At 49.0% G+C, this 20,069-nt stretch overlaps 1 protein-coding gene across 3 annotated transcripts; it reads left to right on the top strand.

Moving 5' to 3' along the window:
* Window positions 1-1,525: 1,525 nt before the first annotated feature.
* Zmym3 (zinc finger MYM-type containing 3) lies at window positions 1,526-17,929 on the top strand. 3 transcript variants are annotated; one of them, XM_077793586.1, is made up of 25 exons: window positions 1,526-1,608; window positions 3,399-4,087; window positions 4,992-5,035; window positions 5,347-5,419; window positions 5,875-6,169; window positions 6,389-6,566; window positions 6,918-7,136; window positions 7,425-7,575; window positions 7,801-7,916; window positions 8,077-8,163; window positions 8,283-8,433; window positions 8,674-8,846; window positions 9,066-9,231; window positions 10,133-10,230; window positions 10,312-10,474; window positions 10,752-10,864; window positions 11,144-11,318; window positions 11,501-11,647; window positions 12,143-12,246; window positions 12,563-12,731; window positions 13,042-13,193; window positions 13,769-13,883; window positions 14,489-14,743; window positions 16,229-16,346; window positions 16,436-17,929. In XM_077793586.1, the coding sequence occupies exons 2-25, from the start codon at window positions 3,418-3,420 to the stop codon at window positions 16,626-16,628; spliced, it is 4,125 nt and encodes a 1,374-aa protein (XP_077649712.1). In that variant the 5' UTR covers window positions 1,526-1,608; window positions 3,399-3,417; the 3' UTR covers window positions 16,629-17,929. The 3 variants fall into 3 exon arrangements, with proteins under 3 accessions (XP_077649712.1, XP_026268405.1, XP_026268404.1); XM_026412620.2 differs by lacking the exons at window positions 1,526-1,608; window positions 7,425-7,575; window positions 7,801-7,916; ... (14 more) ...; window positions 16,229-16,346; window positions 16,436-17,929 and adding an exon at window positions 2,558-2,653 and having other exon boundaries at window positions 5,353-5,419; window positions 6,918-7,299; XM_026412619.2 differs by lacking the exons at window positions 1,526-1,608; window positions 7,425-7,575; window positions 7,801-7,916; ... (14 more) ...; window positions 16,229-16,346; window positions 16,436-17,929 and adding an exon at window positions 2,558-2,653 and having other exon boundaries at window positions 6,918-7,299.
* The last annotated feature ends 2,140 nt before the right edge of the window (window positions 17,930-20,069 follow it).

Genomic DNA, 20,069 nt, shown 5'->3' with positions numbered 1-20,069 from the left:
TCAGGCACCTCCCTCCCTGCACAAGAGTGGAACATTTGTTACAATCTGTGAATTATTATTGATACATCATTGCTAACATCTGTGATTAACCTTAGGGTTTGCTCCTGGTATTGTATATTACATGTGTTTGATAATGTGTACAAATATGTATCCACTATTCTAGTATCCTGGGAAGTAGTTTCACTACTCTAAAACCCTGCATTCCTTGTTATTCATTTTCTTAATGTGATTGTTAGTGACTACATTCATTGTATGGACATAACCAAAATTGATTTAACCAATCCCCTATTATTAGATATTTAGATTATTTCCTTATCTGTTTTATTTTTATTTTGGGGGTGCTACTATTGAACTCAGGGCATTAAGCATACTAGGCAAGCACTCTACCACTGAGCTATTCCTCAGTCCTTATTTATTTCATATTTTGAGACAGGGACTCCCTAAATTGCTCAGGCTAGCCTCTCAATGCTCCCACCTTGGCCTCTGGAATAGCTGAGATTGCAGACATGCATTATGCCCCCCCCCCTTTTCTCTTTTAAAGATGTGAAAACTAAGACCCTGTAACTAGAAGAGTGACTTGTCCAAAGTCATCTGGCTGAAAAGTAGGCAGAGTTGAGATTAGAAATCTGGTCTTAAGCTACCATACTGCCTCTAGCATTAATAATATACCATTTCCCACCTTCACTTAGGTTGTCTCCCACCTTGAAAGCTAATGACCAGGCATTCAACAACCAGAGTGACCAATTGTCCAAGCATGTGTTGAGGAGGGCAGGCAATACAGTAGAACTCCGTGGCCCAACTGAGATGTAACAAGCAGAAAATGCAAAGGGGCAGTACAAGGATAGAAATAAGCAGAAGGTGGGAGGTGGGTACACAGGATACCAGTTAAGATACAGAGAAAGCTGAATTTAGGAAACCTAAACCCAGGGTGGGGAGAAGAACTCTTGCATTTATCTCTACATAGGAGAAAGCAAGATAACCTCAAGGCCATGGGGGAGGTAGGGAAGGATAAGGCTACTGGGAAAGCGACTGAGAAAGGGAGGGTAAACTCCCAAGGATTACAAGGCCAGAAAAGGCTTAGCCTGAAAAGGAAGAAATGCTAAAGGCACAAAAGCCTAGAATGGACACTGTATTCCAAAGGAACTCCTTTCCCACCTGAGCCTCTAGTATCCCAGCTACTAAATGCTGTGCAGCCCTTAGGGCAGGCGTGATAACGTGAGGAGGTGGGTTGTAAAGTATTCTAACTACAATAAAGACTGAGAATGGATTCCCGCACATATTTTTTTTTTAAGCCAGTAGGCCTAATGCTAGTGGTCCCTACCCTTTCCCCACTTCTCTAGCCTTCACCTCAGCCACACCCACACGCTAAGGACTATCCAGGCGGGGGAGCTTGAGTATGTTTGCGCGCGTGCGTGCTCGTGCGTCTGAGAGGCAGAGACAGAGACCGAGACAAAAAGAGACAGGGTGAGAGAGGGAAAGAAGGAAAGCAAGAGAGAGCGACTGAGAGAACGAGAAGAGAGACAGACAGACAAGGACGGGAGAGAGGGAGAGAGAGAGGAAAGAAGGAAGGAAGGGAGAGAGCGAGAGCGAGCAGAGCTATCTGCCCTGGTGAGGAAAACTACTCTAGAGATAATGCAGGGAGCTCCTGCAGGAAGACTCAGGGAGGAGATCCCAGAACTTACCCCAAGACCATTGAGGGAGTGGGGGATGGCTTTACACGACCTGGTTTGGGGGTCGTCAGACAGTAACGGTTACTGCATAGGCGTTGTCACAGAGCCAGACTCATTAACCAGCCCTGGGTGGCTGGAGAGCAAGCTTAAGACACCCCATAACTATGACTCTCAGACTGGTTAGGGGGGCCCTAGGCTGCAGACAAGGGGAGGAGGGGCACGTGAGGGCTGGGTCCCTGCCCCCCCATCCTCTGCTGTCACTCATTACCCCAACAGTGGCCCAGGGGGCGGGCCCCGGAGAGGTGGGGATGGGGGGAGGGTAATCTTGGCAGGCGCCTGCTGCATGGCGTAGGTAGGGACTGCTGAGGGGGGCGGACGCCGGGGGGTTGAACACGAGTGGGAAGCGAAGAGAGACACGGGGAGGGGGAGGGGACCGGGAACCATTTGAATGAGAGGAGGGGATCACGGGTAGAGTGGGCTCCAGGAGGTAGGGCGGGCACGGGTGTGACGGGGGCCAGACTCTTGAGCCAGGTAAGGGAAGCAGGTGCGTAGATCGGTGTTTTTTGTGGTTTTAGTGTACTAGGCCCCATGGTGGAAAGGGGGCACCGCCTTCCCCGGGGGCGGGCTTCAGAGCTCCAGAGGCTATCTTTTCCTCCTCAACTAACGGGGCCCCGGGCGGGGGCTCAAGCTCCATCTCCGGTGACTATACTCCACTCCGTAATTTCCAGGCGGCCACTGGGCTGGGAGTCTCGCGCCGGGGGCCGGCGCTGTCTCGCGAGCCCCCTCCTCGAGCCAGCCAATGGGGTTGGCTGTTGGCGCCGCCCGCCCGCCTGGTGCAGAGCGCTGGGCGCTGCGAGCGGCGCTGCCATTTAAAGGGGCCGCGACCCCTGTCCCGGCTGCTAGGGAGGGAGGTGGAGAAGGAGCGCGGGGCCGTCGCTGTCTGCAGTTCTAGGCTTGTAGCCGTTACACTAACCCTGCCGCAGGTAGGGGTCGGGCCTGATCAAGCCGAACCGAATCTGCAGGCGGGATCTCGCAATAGCCGGGAAGGGGGTCTGAGGAGAGATCGTAGCTCCAAAATGTCTTCCTGTAAATGCCTGAGGTGGGGGGGTGGGCAACAGGAGAAGGGAGAACTGGGGGAGCTGTGGGAAAGGGGGACGGGGCTGAAGAAGTGGGCTACCCTGAAAGGTAACTAAGGGGGAAATGATTAGGAAGGGCAGTTTGTGGGGGCGGGGGAAGGGCTGAGGGAGGACTGGGCTACGCGGGGAGGGGGGGGTGGGGCCAGACAGGATGGGTAACGACTGAACTGGGGGGCACTGAGAGAGTGAGGAGGGAATAGAAACTGAGACCGTGGGGGCGGGAAAGGCTTCTTGGTGGTGGGGCTATGGGAGACTCTGAGGGGGCGTTCAGCTCGACTTGGGGGGGGGTGAAAGGTAAGGGGGGAGGGGAACTGGGAGTTGCAGGGTGGGGGTCGGGCGGGTAACGACCAACTGCCTGGCGAGTGTGGGCTCAGGGCCAGGGCGGGGAGTGCCACTCCCCACAGAGGGCGCTGTATGTGGTAGGGGGGGAGTGGTCATTAGGACTAAAGCCTGTAGAAATGCTAGTTGGTTGGGGGGGGGGGGACTGTTCGTGAGAAATCCAAGTGGATGATGGGGTGTGTCCCAGAGCCTATAGGAGAAGGAATTCTGGCTAAGACCATCTCTACTGCCCTCTTCTACTCCTAATCTGCAGCCCATATCCAGCCATCCTCATGGACCCCAGTGATTTCCCCAGTCCATTTGACCCATTGACCCTGCCAGAGAAGCCCCTGGCTGGAGACCTTCCAGTAGACATGGAATTTGGAGAGGATCTGCTGGAATCCCAGACTGCCCCAACTCGAGGATGGGCACCCCCTGGCCCTTCTCCATCCTCGGGAGCCCTGGACCTGCTTGATACCCCTGCTGGCCTGGAAAAAGACCCTGGAGTAGTCTTGGATGGAGCCACTGAGCTGCTGGGGCTTGGAGGGCTGCTCTATAAAGCTCCCTCCCCCCCAGAGGTGGACCATGGTCCTGAGGGGACCCTTGCTTGGGATTCAGGGGATCAGACCCTAGAGCCTGGACCAGGGGGCCAAACCCCTGAGGTGGTGCCACCTGATCCAGGGGCTGGGGCAAATCCCTCTTCACCAGAGGGGCTGCTAGAGCCTTTGGCTCCAGATTCTCCAATAACCCTGCAACCCCCCCATATTGAAGAGGAAGAGACAACCTCCGTAGCTACCAGGAGAAGGGGCTCCCCTGGGCAAGAGGAGGAGCTTCCCCAAGGGCAACCACAGAGCCCAAATGCCCCCCCTAGCCCTTCAGTGGGAGAGACTCTGGGGGATGGAATCAACAGTTCTCAGACCAAACCTGGGGGCTCTAGCCCCCCTGCACATCCTTCCTTGCCAGGTAGGTTGCCTAATCATCTGGAGAATCAGGGCTGGGAGGGGCAAGGAGGGTGGCTAGGTACTTTGGGAAGTAGGGGGGAGGAGGAGGAGGAGGAGGAGAGTGAAGAGATAAGTCTAGGGATATGTGTGGGTAAGGAGTTGGGATTTGGGAGGGAGGGGGTTTCTGGTGAAGAAGATTATAGAAAATAGGGGTTGGGGGAGGCATAGGGGCTGTGTCAGAGAAATGGGGTGGTTTCATAGAGTGGGATGCAAGGAATGGGTTTTGTAGGAGAGATTCCCTTTTTCTTATCCCAGTAGGTTTTTGGTGCCTGGTTCTTCCTTCAGGATTTGGGGGAGGACAACAGCTTCTGGAGCCCCCAACAGCATAGGATTTGAGGGGAATGGTAGAAATGTAAGGTCTAGGATCGCATCTCTAATAGGGGAAGGATAGCCTAGACCTGAAAGGCTCTAGTTTCTCCTTTGCTTTACCTAATGGTGTCCTCTCTCCAAGCTGTGACCAGGGTCTTAGGACTTATATAACTACCCAAGTCTAGGGGAACCTGCCCATATGTTGATGTTTTATTTTCCTCTTGTTCCCTTTGGGTAGTTTTGGGTTTGGTTTTGTTGGTAAAATATAAATTCTCTATGAAAGGTATGTTACCTATATTGCCTCCCCATGATTGAGACAGAGAGCTGATGGGAAGGGGTAGGTTATATTTTTAATGGAGAATAGCTGCACACCCCCCCCCTTTTAGTACAGAGCCTGAGGTAACCCTGAGAGGGGCCCCAAGAAGCCACAGGCACTCTTGAGTTTTCCCTTTCAGTTTTGAATAAGTTCTTCCCCAGGAATGGAGGTGGGGGTTGGGCCAGGGAGGGGGTGGTGAGGGCAGGCTCAAGATTTAGGCTGCTTTCTGCTTCCTTTGCAGGAGATGGCCTGACTGGGAAGGCGAGTGAGAAGCCGCCTGAGAGGGTGAGGGGGGAGGGGATTGGAAGGAGTCTGGTTCCCCCTATAGCTCTGGGAAGGACAGACCCTTCATTTTCCCTCCCAGATGTTGTTCAGTGGAGAGTGTGTATAAGGAGAGTTAGGAGGAGGGAGGGAGCTCTTGTGTCTACTGCTTCTTAAGAAGAAAGTCCTGCCTCCTTTTCTCCCCTCCTCTTAAAGGGATGGGCCAAGGGTCCCTACTCTCCCTTCCCCCTCCCTTCTATTGCCCCCCCCACTAAACCCTGTACTCCTATTAGCCTGGCTCTGGTGTCAGTTTTCCTCCCTCCCATGTTTCCAAGGTACAGAAGAGAAGCGAGCGCGTTAGGAGAGCAGAGCCTCCAAAACCTGAGGTTGTGGATTCCACTGAGAGCAGTGAGTAGGATTTGAGGAAGCGTGACCTGGGGATTCTGGGTGTGAAGAGTGGAAGGTGGGATATGGCAGGGCATCGATCTTCTAGCTCCTGTAGTCCCTCACCATGCAGAGTGTGAAGTGCCTGTCTCCGCTATGGGTTGGCATGGGAACCAGGGGCAGTGGGGGAGATTGAAAACAAGAGCAGTGAGAATGGAGTTTCTTGTTTCAGCTATGCCATCCCTGTCCCCAGTCTTCTCTCCTGGAGCCCCTCCCTTCCCCTCTCTGGAAGATTACCAAATAACCGAGAATGACAGACACCAGGAGCTTAAGCTACCAAAGGAATGGGAAATAGGGTGTAATGGCCAAAACCGCTGGGGTCCTGGGATCAGGATTGAACTAACTTGGTCTCGTCAGATGGCTAAAGACCTGGTCTGGTAGCCTTTTCTCACTGCTCCCTTCCCTTCCCACTTCCTCAGTTCCAGTGTCAGATGAGGATTCTGATGCCATGGTTGATGACCCCAATGATGAGGACTTTGTGCCATTCCGGCCCCGGCGCTCTCCTCGCATGTCCCTACGCTCAAGTGTGTCACAGAGGGCTGGGCGCTCTTCTGTGGGCACCAAGATGACTTGTGCACATTGCCGGACACCACTGCAGAAGGGGCAGACAGCCTATCAGCGCAAAGGGCTGCCTCAGCTCTTCTGCTCTTCATCTTGTCTCACCACTTTCTCTAAGAAACCCTCGGGCAAAAAGACCTGTACCTTCTGCAAGAAGTGCGTGAGGGTCCTAAGGTGTGGTGGGGGGAGGGATGAGGCAGAAGTAGTGGGATCAGACAGAGATTGGCAAGAACCAAGCAGGATGGCCCTGGAAGACAGCAATTTTAGGGAGAGGGTCAGACAACATTTTGCCCTGGTCATCAATCCCAGATGAGTAGAAAGCTGCTAAAATGAGGGTGGTCCTGAGTGAATTTTCAAACCTGTTCCCACCTCTAGGGAGATCTGGAACACCAGGGATTCGGTCGTGGCGCAGACTGGTTCAGGAGGTTCTTTCCATGAGTTCTGCACTTCTGTCTGTCTCTCCCTGTATGAGGCCCAGCAGCAGCGCCCAATTCCCCAATCTGGGGATCCTGCAGATGCCACTCGCTGCAGCATATGCCAAAAGACTGGAGAGGTGAGGATACTCAGTGGGGGCTGATTTGCAGAGTCTGGCCATCCCTGACCTGCCCCTTCAATTCTGGGGCTTTGGGGGCCAGACCCTGTGGAAAAGGGGAGTGGGGAGGAAAGGCAGCCATCATGAGGGAGCATATTCAAGGATAGAGCTATTCCAGGATGTATGCAGCTGGCCGGCCTTGCTTCCCAGGACCTCACCATCAAGTCGGCAGCCTGATGCACAGGTTGGGGGGTCTCTGGGCCCACTGTCTGCTGTGAAGGTCTAGGGTGAGGTGGGAGGCTATCCTTATATTGGGGTGGGCGGTAGTAGCCAGAACTCTGCTCAGGGTGTGTGTGTATGTGTATGTGGCAGGTCCTGCATGAGGTCAGCAATGGCAGCGTGGTGCATCGGCTCTGCAGCGATTCTTGCTTCTCCAAATTCCGAGCCAACAAGGGACTGAAAACCAACTGTTGTGACCAGTGCGGGGCTTATATCTACACCAAGACCGGGAGCCCTGGCCCCGAGCTTCTCTTCCACGAGGGCCAGCAAAAGCGGTTCTGCAACACAACGTGCTTGGGGGCATACAAGAAGGTGGGGCCGAGGGAGTAGTGCATTAGAGGGCTGTGGAAGGGGGTGTGGTCCTTGGGTGATAAATAAAGGTGCCTGATGGGTCGAGGGCTGGGACAAATAAAACAAATAAAGGGGGTTTCAATTGTATCTGTTATGTTTTATTTTTGAAGCTGGCTGGTGGACACACAGGTCTTTGTTATATCATCATCTATACTTTTTTGTATGCCTGAAATATCCATGTTTAAAAATTTAAAAAATAAAAGCGAAGGGACAAATCCAGCCTCAGCCTCTCCTTCCCCATCCTCACAGAAAAACACACGTGTGTACCCATGTGTCTGGTGCAAGACCCTGTGTAAGAACTTTGAGATGCTATCACATGTGGATCGTAATGGCAAGACCAGCTTGTTCTGTTCCCTGTGCTGTACCACTTCTTACAAAGTGAAGCAGGCAGGGCTCACTGGTAGGTGCAAAGCCCTCTTCTCTGAGACCCCTGCTGGCCTTCCTTCTACCTCCCATACTCCCCTCTTCTAAAGTAATCCCTGCTGCCCAACCTCAGCCCCAACCACATCTTCCCATGGATTTTCTGTTCCGTCTTTGCACTGCCTTACACCTCCTGTGTGCTCTTTCTATCTCGCACACACTCTCTCTGTCTCTTTCTTTTTCTCTCTTTCTCTCTATGCCCCAGGCCCTCCCCGACCCTGCAGCTTCTGCCGCCGCAGCCTCTCTGACCCCTGTTACTACAACAAGGTTGACCGCACAGTCTACCAGTTCTGCAGCCCCAGCTGCTGGACCAAGTTCCAGGTACTCCAGACCCTAGACCAGGGATAAAGGGTGTGGCAACAGAGAGAGGGTAGGAGAATTGGGGTAGGTAGGCCTGGGCAGAGAAGAACAAGCCTGACTCCCCTCCCGACCAGCACCACACACATCTTGCCCCTCCCTTACTTGTCTTCCTTCCCTCCAGCGCACAAGCCCTGAGGGGGGCATTCACCTGAGCTGTCACTACTGCCACAGCCTCTTCAGTGGCAAGCCTGAGGTCTTGGACTGGCAGGTAAGACCCCCCCACCCCCACCCACATCTTGCCACACGCCTGAAGGGGTACTTCTGCTGGGCTCCTGCCAAGTTCAGTTGTCACAGTTGTGCCTTCCCTGCCTTGTGCCCCCACCTCAGGAGCAGGTGTTCCAGTTCTGCTGCCGTGATTGCTGTGAGGATTTCAAGCGGCTTCGGGGTGTGGTGTCCCAGTGCGAGCACTGCCGGCAGGAGAAACTCCTGCATGAGAAACTCCGATTCAGTGGAGTAGAAAAGAGCTTCTGCAGTGAAGGTAAGTAAGTGAAGAATGGACAGAGCCACAGCCACGGAAAATGACAGAAAAAGGAGCAAAGCTTACAAAGTTGTCAGGCACAGCCTTCTGCTCAGGTTGCTCTACCCTATCTATTTTAAGGCTTTGGGCACAAGAGGTTGTTTAGAAGAGGTTTGGGGTGTAGCACCTTGAAAAGGTTGGTTCTCATGCCTGTGCCTTATCTCTGTATCTCTGGACTCTTTGTTCTTCCCCTCTTCCCAGGTTGTGTGCTGCTGTACAAACAGGACTTCACTAAGAAGCTGGGTTTGTGCTGCATCACTTGTACTTACTGCTCCCAGACCTGCCAGCGTGGAGTCACTGAGCAACTGGATGGCAGCACCTGGGACTTCTGCAGTGAGGACTGTAAAAGCAAGTACCTGCTATGGTACTGCAAGGTAAGGAGGATCAGCATGTCAGAAAGGAGGGGGAGAAGAGAGCAGGGGTCATGGATTGTAGTACTAACATCAGAGTGAGGCTAGATCTCCAGGGAAGGGAGCCAGTCTCCAGTCTCCAAGGTGGTCCAGTCTCCAAGGGGAGGAGCAGGGCTTATCCCAGGGGAGAGGGCCCAGCACATTTTAGAAAAGCAGGTCTGACCATCCTGTCAACACCCTCAGGCTGCCCGATGCCATGCCTGTAAGCGCCAGGGGAAGCTGCTGGAGACCATCCACTGGCGTGGGCAGATCCGTCATTTCTGCAACCAACAGTGTCTGCTGCGCTTCTACAGCCAGCAGAACCAACCCAACTTGGATACCCAAAGTGGGCCTGAGAGCCTCCTGAACAGTGAGTCCCGGGCAGGGGGCACACTGTTAGAACTGGCGTGGGCTCTTCTAATCTTAGGCCCAGCCCTTCCTTCTTCCTGTGTTGTATTCACCTCATCCGTGGCCAGAACTACAATTACTATGCTTTTTAGCCTCCAGACCCTCCAGGTACAGGGGGAGTCTTGTTTAAATCTTCTTGGAGTGACAATCTACTCATTTTTTTTATAAGGGTTATATATTTTAAAGAGTGGGTACCTACCTAGGTAGGATGGGGCATGTGGAGGTTGTGGTTAGTTTTCAGAGAGAAGGAAGTATCAGCATAAGCTCTGCATTTATTTCTTTGTTTGTTTGTTTTGGTACTAATGATTAAACCCAGGGGCGCTTTACCATTGATCTACATCCCCAACCCTTTTTATTTATTTATTTATTTATTTATTTTATTTTGAGACAAGGTGTCGCTAAAGTGCTTACAGCCTCACTAAATTGCTGAGGCTGGCCTTGAACTTGCGGTCATCCTGCCTCTGCCTCCTGAGCTACTGGGATTATAGGCATGCACCACCATGCCCTGCAAGCTCTGCATTTAACCAAAAACTGTTACTATTTCTAGAATGTTACCTTGTTCCTTCTGCCACTCCATGGATACCAAACTCCTGAAGGCCATCTAAATGGAAGATCTCAAACTGTGGGATTTTGGGGAAAATACAGTATCTTCTTCTTACTAGCTAGGAGCAATGAATCTTGTTGGCTGCCATTGCCAGGGCCCAGAGAAGACTAGACCTGGGTTGGCAAGCAGGGGAAATCCTAGACTTCCCATTTCTATTTGATATGCCTCTTAAAGAAACTCTCCTGGAGCAGGGGTAAGGAAAACGAGAGCTAGATCCTCCAATGAGAGCATTCTTTTTTTTTTTTTTCCTGATCTACAGGTCAGTCTTCTGAGTCAAAGCCCCAGACACCCTCTCAAACCAAAGTGGAGAACAGCAACACAGTGAGGACCCCAGAGGAAAATGGAAATTTGGGCAAGGTCAGGTCAAAAGCCAAGGGGGAGGATAATCTCTAAAGGAGGGTACTGTAGTTGGTGGTACTAATGTTCTTGTCTCCACAGATCCCTGCAAAGACCCGATCAGCTCCAACTGCTCCCACCCCTCCTCCACCCCCACCCCCCCCAGCAACACCCCGCAAAAACAAAGCTGCCATGTGTAAGCCGCTAATGCAGAACCGTGGAGTTTCCTGCAAGGTGGAGATGAAGTCCAAAGGGAGTCAAACAGGTGAGCCAGGGTACCTAGATGCCACAGGCTATATTTCAGAGTCCTAGGCCACCAGACCTATGCCCACAAGCTGATTTAGGGCATTTCTTGGGTGGTCAAAAGATCATACATATGGTTGTCCTAGAATCAGAGTTGTCTCTCAGCCTTTGGTTCAAGAGCAGTTTTGTGATATTGAATACATGTTAGAGCTTTTGGGGGTGATGGGCTAATATAAGGTCCTTGGTCCATTGTGACCCATTTAGCCAGGACTCTGAGAAGATCCCTTTTTTGTCAGCAGAAGAGTGGAAGCCACAGGTGATTGTGCTGCCCATCCCAGTGCCCATCTTTGTGCCAGTGCCTATGCATCTGTACTGCCAGAAAGTCCCAGTGCCTTTCTCGATGCCTATCCCAGTAAGTTTTCCTGCCCTTTCTAGCTAGATCCTCCTTTACCCTTCCAGGATTGAGACCATCCCTTTCCCTTACTCTTTTTTTTTAAATTTATTTTTTAGTTGTAGTTGGACACAATACTTTTGTTTATATGTGGTGCTGAGGACCGAACCCAGGGCCTCTCACGTTCTAGGCGAGCGCTCTACTGCTGAGCCACAACCCCAGCCCTCCCTTACTCTTTATCATTGTCCTGCTTATCTGCTGGTATGGTTCTTGGCATTTAGTTGGGATTTGTGCCCCCAGGTGCCTGTGCCCATGTTCTTGCCCACTACTTTGGAGAGCACAGACAAGATTGTGGAGACCATTGAGGAGCTGAAGGTGAAGATCCCTTCCAACCCCTTGGAGGCTGACATTCTGGCTATGGCAGAAATGATTGCAGAGGCTGAGGAGTTAGACAAGGCCTCATCTGACCTTTGTGGTATGTTATGGATGGCAGCTATGCCAGAGACAGGGTGCTACCAATCTGTCTGTTTAAGGGGGTGGAGGGTGATGATTTTGGTGCCAAATCGAATGGGGAGTGCATTTGGGAGCAGCCCCTGAAAGCCTGTGAAGGTGCTGGGCAGGAGATGCAGTGGCTGAGCCAACTTCTTTGTCTCCCAGATCTTGTGAGCAACCAGAGCGCAGAGGGACTTCTGGAAGACTGTGACCTGTTTGGACCAGCCCGTGATGATGTCCTGGCCATGGCTGTCAAGATGGCCAATGTCTTAGATGAGCCTGGGCAAGACTTAGAGGCAGACTTCCCCAAAAGTGAGTAGGATTTAAGGTTGTGCCCACTGAGTATTAGAACATCCATGCCATCAGGAAAGGACCCTAAATAGTGATCATTGTTACCCTAAGGCAGAAGGTTCTAGTATCCAAAATAGAAGGGTAAAACAGGTATACTGTTTTTAGACTTCCAGTCTTATTTTTTAAACATTTATGTTTTTTCTTTAGTTAAAAGTAATTGTGATTTTACCATTTTATCATCTTCATTTCAAGGCTCTACAGTTCAGTATTGTTAAGTATATTCATACTGCTGTGAATGTTTGTGTTTGGCACTTTTGTATCAATCATATTTTTGCTGGTTCTGTCTAGTCCAATAAAGCTGTATAAGAGGCTCATCTTTTGTGTATGACTAAAAAAATAAAAATAAAAATAAAAAAGAGGCTCATCTTGAGTCAAATGGGCAAGTAGCAGAGGTGGTGTGGGAGGACTATAGGGTTGAGTTCTTAAGAAATTGATTTTTTCTTTCCCTTCTATTAGATCCTTTGGACATTAACCCCAGTGTAGACTTCCTCTTTGATTGTGGCCTAGTGGGGCCTGAGGATGTGTCTACTGAACAAGACCTTCCCCGAACCATGAGGAAGGTAAGACTGGGGCTACTGTATCTATAAAGGGAGAATGGAGGCCCAAAGGGAAGGGCTGCTCTCATAGCCAAGACAGCAACCTTACTTTGACCTTCCTAACCTCCTTTTTCCAATACTAGACATACTAAGGTAAAACCAAACTTTGTTCTTCCAAGTTCACAAGATTATTAAATCTGTTTTGGAGCTCTGTGCCATGGAAGCTTTCTGTATTCTTACATCAGCCCCGCCATCCCCAGTGGTAAACACTGTCCTGATTAGCTTCCGTGGTGCTCCTAGCCTTAACACTGTTACCACGCTTCTTTCTCTTCCCCTCCAGGGTCAAAAGCGACTGGTGCTTTCTGAAAGCTGTTCCCGGGACTCCATGAGTAGCCAACCTAGTTGTACTGGTCTCAATTATTCATATGGTGTCAATGCTTGGAAATGCTGGGTACAGTCAAAATATGCCAATGGAGAAACCAGCAAGGGTGATGAGTTACGCTTTGGCCGTAAGTACCCAGGAGAGGAAGGGAGAATGGAGAATAGGAGAAGGGAATAGGGAAAGAGGCTATACCTCTGATTCAGCTCAAGATGTCTAGGAGTGATAAGGGTGTGATCGCTTAAGGTTGCCTTGTGAAGATGGGGAAGAGTTGTTGATTAAAGGGAGATGCTGTCTAGGTTCAAGGCTAAGTGCTCTTTGTAATTGGTGGGTTTGTTCACGAGCTCATATGACTAAAGGGTTAATGGTGGTGGACCTAAGTGAAATACTCAATGTGGCATTTTCTTAATTCCATCCACCTCCACCTTGTATCACTGCAGCCAAACCTATGCGTATCAAAGAGGATATTCTTGCCTGCTCAGCTGCTGAGCTCAACTATGGACTAGCCCAATTTGTGAGAGAAATCACTCGACCCAACGGTGAACGATATGAACCTGACAGTATCTACTATCTATGTCTTGGAATCCAGCAGGTACCCCTCACATGATGCCTCACTTCCCATCACTCAATACAGCAGGCAGGGTCTTACTAGAACTGTTTCTAGCCCCATCCTTGACATTTTTCTCCTATCCCAAACAGACAGCTTGCCTTTAACCTTCTGTGACAAATAAGACACAAGATGTCAGTATTGTTGTAAAATCAGAGCTCGATTCCAGGACCATTGGTCAAGAAACAGTTTTCATTGCTCTCTGGGTCCCCTTTGCAATCCTTGAACCCATTCTCAGACAAGAGGAATGGATAGGACAGGGTTCCTACCTAAGTGGGGGGTAATGTTTAACTCCCACTGGGAGAGATCAGCCATATATTACCTGAAAAGGGGGTCTGGGCTTCTGAGGAACATCTCAAACCCTCCTCTTCTAGCAAAGCCTCTGTACTTCAGAGATGAAGGGACACCTGGGGGAAAGCACTCTGGGTCATCTAACCAAGCAGCTCTTTCCCATCCTCTTCTAATTATCAAGGACACCACGCCTGGGGCTACAGCATCATTGTCTTGCCACTAGGACCTACAGTCTGGCTTAATGTCTGTCTGTTTTTTTTTCCCTGCAGTACTTGCTGGAAAATAACCGAATGGTGAACATTTTCACGGATCTTTATTACCTGACTTTCGTTCAAGAACTCAACAAGTCTTTGAGCACCTGGCAGCCCACACTTCTCCCCAACAGTAAGGGACAGGATCGTAGCAACCCTTACTCCTGTCTTCTCTTCCTCCAATGCATCACTCAAAGAGACCTGTGCTCTCTGGCCTGCCACTCTTCTCGAAGGATCTGAGGGCAGAAGCATGTAGCTGTTTTGTCTCAGGGTTTAGAGCTGGAGGAGCAGGACCCCCTGCTCTTGAACATGAGGAGAGAATCAAGACTTAGGTGTGAGCCCAGGAGTTTTGAGGTCAGCCTGAGGAGCATAGACCCTCTCAAAAAGAAAAAAAAATGACAAGTCTCAGGTCTGAAGAATTATATATAGGACTAATAAAAGATGGCCTGGTTTTGGGTGATAAGTCAAGAAAGAAAGAAAGAAAGATGTTGTGGGGACTACTTGAGGTTTTATATCTACCTGCCTACAACTTGAGGGTGATGAGAGAAGCTCCAAATGCAGGTGGAAATAGTACAAAATATGCCCAGACCTACCATGTATCATAGCTGAGTGTCAGGGTTTTATATACAAATGAGAGGCATGCAGTAAGTGTGCATGCCCAGGACCTTGGGTTGGAAGAAGTGGTTGGGTTTGGGAAGTTAATTCTCCTTACCTGGCCTCTCCCCTTGCCCATTGCAGATACAGTATTCTCCCGAGTAGAGGAAGAACACCTTTGGGAGTGCAAGCAGCTGGGGGTCTACTCGCCCTTTGTCCTTCTCAACACCCTCATGTTCTTCAACACTAAGTTTTTTGGGCTGCAGACAGCTGAGGAACACATGCAGCTCTCTTTCACCAATGTGGTACGACAGTCTCGCAAATGTACCACTCCTCGGGGCACCACCAAGGTGGTGAGCATCCGCTACTATGCCCCAGTCCGCCAGAGGAAAGGACGAGGTATGAGATTGTCCCCTCCTTTGCTTTTGCCCCTTCTCTGCTTTTCCCTGCCATGTCTCACCACACTTGCTGGACTGGCCTTTGCCACTGACTTTCCTCTCCTTCCATTCCTGGGTTTGTATAAAAGGTAAGAATAGCTGGGTGCAGTAGTGCAAACTTGTAATCTCAGCAGAAGGAGGATCTCAGGTTCAAAGCCAACCTGGGCAACTTGGCAAGACCCTGTCTCAAAATAAAAATGAAAAAGGGGTAAGGATGTTGCTCAATGGTGGATCATTTGCCTAGTATGTGTGAGCCCTAGGTTCAATCCCCATTACTGCAAAAAAGAAGAAGAAAAAGCCTGGCACAGTGGCACATGCCTATAATCCTAGTGACTTGGGTGGCAGAGGCAGGAGAATTGCAAATTTGAGATCAGCTTGGGCAACTTAGCAAGACCCTGTTTCAAAATAAAAAAAATATTGGGGATGTAGCTCAGTGGCAAATGCCCCAATACTTAGAACCAGAGAGGAAGGAAGAAAGGAAAGAAAGATAACTAGGTAATCCTTCTAGATGATGGGCAGTAGCTGTTACATAAACAGGAGCTCACTCAGCTGCTTGTTCCCCACCTTTCCTCATTTTAAGGCAGTTTACTTGCCATTTTTTGGGGGAGGGTGTGGTGGATAAGTAGGAGGAGGTGCTCTTAGAGAGTAAATAACAGGCTTTCTGTGATTCAGAAGCTACATCTTCCTTCACATTTTTCCCTGGAATTCTGTCCCATCCTGAGCACAGCTCCCAAGATCCCTTCTCTAGATCTGAACCTCTGCTGGACTCTAATGTACAGGGGCTTGGAGCCATCATGGTTTCACTGTCCTGGAAGGCAAGCCTAACCTTGCAACAGGGTCTTTTTAAATCAGTTTGTTTGTATAACTTGTGAGATCACCTCTTCAAGATGTCAACTGGAGGAGATCATAAAAAGACACTTTGACAGCAAGAATTAGGGAGGGCTGCAGAGCAATACCCCTACAGGATGTTTAGTTGGTATGGAGAGACTGGCTAATTCTTTTTCCTGCCCTTTTTTTTTTCCAGTGCTGGGGTAGAACCCAGGGCCTTGTGCATGCTAGGCAAGTGCTCTACCACTAAGCTACATTCTAGCCCCTTTTTCTTTCTCTTTCTGTTTCTTTTCTTTTTTCCTTATGGTACTATGATTGAACTCAGGGTCTTTTGCTCGCTTAGTGGTAGACCACTAAGCCATATCCCTGGCTCCCTTGCTTACTTTCTCTTTCTCTTCTCCCTTTTTGTTGTGTGTGATACTGGGAATTGAACCCAGAGCTTCATGCATGCTAGACAAGTGCTCTACCACTGAGCTACAATCCCAGCACCCCTCCACTTTATTTCCTTATGAGACTATATTTTGTATCCTGAGATTTTCTGTTTTTGTCCTAGGCTGTGTTCTGGGAGGTGCTCATTGAGCATGTGCTCTTAATGAGTCTAAGTCATTTCCCTTTATAGACACAGGTCCTGGGAAACGAAAGAGAGAAGATGAAGCCCCTATTTTAGAGCAACGTGAGAACCGCATGAATCCCCTCCGCTGCCCTGTGAAGTTCTATGAATTCTATCTCTCAAAATGGTAAATTGGTGGGTTTGCAGGCATGTGGACCCAAGGGATATACTTTGCCTTGGCACTAATCTTCTGTTCTCCCACTCCCACCATTGTAGTCCTGAAAGCCTCCGAACTCGCAATGATGTGTTCTACCTGCAACCTGAACGGTCCTGCATTGCCGAGTCACCTCTCTGGTATTCTGTGATCCCTATGGACCGCAGCATGTTGGAGAGCATGCTCAATCGCATCCTGGCTGTGCGTGAGATATATGAGGAATTGGGTCGTCCTGGGGAGGAAGACCTGGACTGAGTCTATGTGCCACCTATATCCATCTTTCATATCAATGTCTGTCCTGTGGTCACGTCTCACAGGGTGACTGGCCCAGGAAACAATGCTACTCATTTTGAAGGGCCCTGACTGCCCCTTTCTACTCACCCATTCTCTTCCTTTCCTAGGAACCCCTGGCTTTTACCTTCTTCTATACCACTTGACAACCACTGCGTTCCAGTCTTCTGTACTCAGGGGCTAGACCCCCAGTGATGGGCAAAATCTAGTTAGCCCATTTTCTTTTTGCTTCAGAGCAAAACCTTTCTTCTGGGGCCAGACTCTGGTGGAGTGTTAATAGCTCTGGTGATCCTGTTGGCTTTGGGTTTCCTGACCCATCTGTGTTGGTGAAGCCCCTTGTTCCTAGGTCTAACCTAGGGAAGAACTCAGCTACCTTCTCTGCCCTGTGCCCACTCCACTCCCTTCTCCCTCTTCCCCAGTACCACACAAAAGGGTCTTGTCTGAAAGGTGTGAAAGAAATGATAAAAGTAATGAGGGGACCATTTACCCAAAACACAGAGCTTAGACACTGTTCCCCTCCCATAAGAGATAATTGGATGTTGGCACCCTCTCACCACTGTGTTCCCCGCCCTACCCTGGCAAGCACCAATCCATGGTGCTACAATTTCTAAAGAGATCCAAATGCTTTCTTTTCCTCAAAGGCAGAGAATGACTCTAAGTATGGGGAGCAGACTCCTTTTGTGCAGACTCCTGTCCCCTTGGTTTATGTGTTTGTCTCTCTCTGCCATCTTAGGTTGGCATGAGCCATGGTGTCAACATGCTTAGCCCCTCTGTAACTGCCTCCCTTTAGTTCTATGGACAGAGCTCCCAAGGCAAAAACTACCTTCTGACTTGGAATGGGGCTGGGTTCCCCCTCTTGTTCTCTCTCCATCTTAAGAGCCAGGCCAAGCCTTTGGGGGACTGGGTCATGCAAGATGGGGTCTGTGGTCACAATATTGGTGAGGAGTTGTAGGCATGGGGCCTGCCCTTATTGCTTACATCTTCTCTTTTCCCCATCTTGATTTTGTAGGCCCAGAAAACTATTAGTGTCTGGCAAAGGGGATACCCAGCTCTTTCCCTGTTGGCTTTGCTGTTCCCCAGACTCCTTTTTGTGTTTTTATAACTGTCACCAGTTTAGCCACTGTTTAAATTGTATATATTGTTCTGAGGCGCCTGGCCTGTCCCTTCAGTGAGCCATGCCCGCCCTTGTGTTGTAGTGAGAAGCTGTTGTCACAACTAACCTTCTGTCTCTGGAATTGTTTGTTTCAAATAAAGAGTTAAAATTGTCTTTTGCCTTTTATGGAGAAGGGAGAGGTGTCTGGAGGGGTGAGGAATGTAGAAGAGCAATGCTGTGAAACTTCAGATCTCTCAAAATGTAAAGAAGTCAGGTGTCCCACCTCAGTTTGAGAATCACTCTATCCACTTCATTGAATGAATCTCCTTTTTATAAGTTTCCAAACACTTTCTGGGCACACTGGTGCACACCTGTGGTCCCAGTGACTCAGGAAGCTGAGGCAGGAGGATTGCAAGTTCCAGGACAGCCTCAGCAATTTAGCAAGACCCTGTCTCAAAAATAAAATGAATTGAGGGGTGCTGGGGTTGTGGCTTAGTGATAGAGCAGTTGCCTAGCATATGTGAGGCACTGGGGTTCGATTCTCAGCACCACATAAAAATAAAATAAAGGTCCATGGACAACTAAGGGAAAAAAAAAAACATTAAAAAATAGGTTGAGGGTATAGCTCAGTGGTAGATCACCCCTGGTTTAATCCCTAGTAACAAAAAGTTTCCAAATACTTAAGAAAAAAATGTGTTCAATAGCCATCTATTAAGTATTGCCTAGGTTTAAAAACCTATATTACAGGCTTCAGAAAAGACCCAAGATTAATTAGACTAGTTTCTTGTGCCAAGTAGGCTTCGAGGCTAGAGGAGAGACTGACAAGTACAGTCATAACATAGACAAATGAAGGAAATGCTTTTTAAACATTTTTTAAAAAATTTAGTTGTAGATGGACACAATATCTTTTTTGTTTTATCTGTTTTTATGTAGTGCTGAGGATTGAGCCCAGTGTCTTACACGTGCAAGGTAAGTGTTCTACCACTAAGCCACAAGCCCAGCTCTACATGAAGGAAAAATTTTTATGGGAGAGCAGAGGACCAGGAACTGATTTCAATTTTACAGTGAGGTTCATTGAGGGAGGTAGCATTTGATCTGGAACTCAAAGAAAAGGTAGGAGGAATTGGGAGACCACAGCTGTAAGGTAGGAAGTACAAGGTTGAGATTTTCCCACCAGGAAATGGTAGGTTCAGACCTGTTCCTTCAGGAAGAAGATACCTAGAACAATAGGAAGAATGGAGGGGGCAGGCCTGAAGGCCTACAGAAAGGTAGAAGGAGTGTGGCTAAGATCCTGGGGGCCTCTATAGGAACTGTGGGGATAGGGAAGAGGTGGATTCAAAGTAAATTTTAGATTTTAAGCCTTTTTTTCAGACATTTTGGAAGTAAAATTTACATGATTTGATGAATGCTAGGGAGTGAGCCTTGGCAGAGAGGGAAGAATTGAGTATGAAGCCTTGAAGACAGGGAGAATGAGATACCCTTAACCAAAATGGGAAACAGGGCAGATTTTTTTTTCCTTTGTTATTTGTATTTGTTGTTGTGGGTAAAGGGAGGTTGGTAATAATGTTGGGGTTCTGCCAGGCACAGTGGTGCACACCTGTAATTCCAGCAGCTTGGGAGGCTGAGATAGGAGGAACATAAATTCACCTTAGCAGGGCCCTAAGCAACTTAATGAGAACCTGCCTCAAAATAAAAAAAAATAAAATAAAATATAATAAAAGGACTGAGGATGTAGCTCAGAAATTCCCCCTGGGTTGAATCTCCAGTATGAAAAAAAAATAACACCCAATTAGTGGGCCATGCAACATGACTTAGCAGAAAGACCACTCAAATATGAGCTTCTAGTCATAGCTCTGCCATGGAAATGGGAAAGCCTAACTTTTTAAGCTCTTAAAAAATGGGTTCATATGGGCTGGAGCTGGAGCTCAGTGGCAGAGACCACTTGCCTAGCATGTGTAAGGCACTAGGCTTCATCCTTAGCACCACATAAAAATAACTAAAATAATTATTCTAAAAAAAAAATTAAAGAAGGACTTGGTATGTGGCTCAGAGGTACAGTGCTTACCTAGAATGCACAGGTCCTGGATTCCATTTTCAGTACCTAAAAAAAAAAAAAAAAAAAAAAAAAAAAAGTTTGGGTCTGAAGGCTTAGAAGAGAGATGAGGTGTCAGTTTAGAGTCATTTTCAGGGCTCAGGATATAGTTAATGTATGTAATATGAAAGAGCAAATAATGGAAGATCAAGGATATAGCTTAGTTGAGGTGTAGACGACAGAAATAGCTAGGTATACCTTAGCATGCATGAGGCTGCTA

The sequence above is a fragment of the Urocitellus parryii genome, chromosome X, assembly GCF_045843805.1.
Source record: "Urocitellus parryii isolate mUroPar1 chromosome X, mUroPar1.hap1, whole genome shotgun sequence".
Classification (NCBI taxonomy): Eukaryota; Metazoa; Chordata; class Mammalia; order Rodentia; family Sciuridae; genus Urocitellus; species Urocitellus parryii.
The sequence above is the reverse complement of the archived record's forward strand: the minus strand, read 5'-3'. Positions and strand labels throughout refer to the sequence as shown.

Bases quoted from the DNA above. Each gene is read 5' to 3' on its own strand.
- Zmym3 (XM_077793586.1), top strand. From the start codon at position 3,418: ATGGACCCCAGTGATTTCCCCAGTCCATTTGACCCATTGACCCTGCCA. The intron at 8,434-8,673 runs GTAAGTAAGTGA...CCCTCTTCCCAG, and splicing joins AAAGAGCTTCTGCAGTGAAG to GTTGTGTGCTGCTGTACAAA. The intron at 13,194-13,768 runs GTACCCCTCACA...TTTTCCCTGCAG, and splicing joins TATGTCTTGGAATCCAGCAG to TACTTGCTGGAAAATAACCG.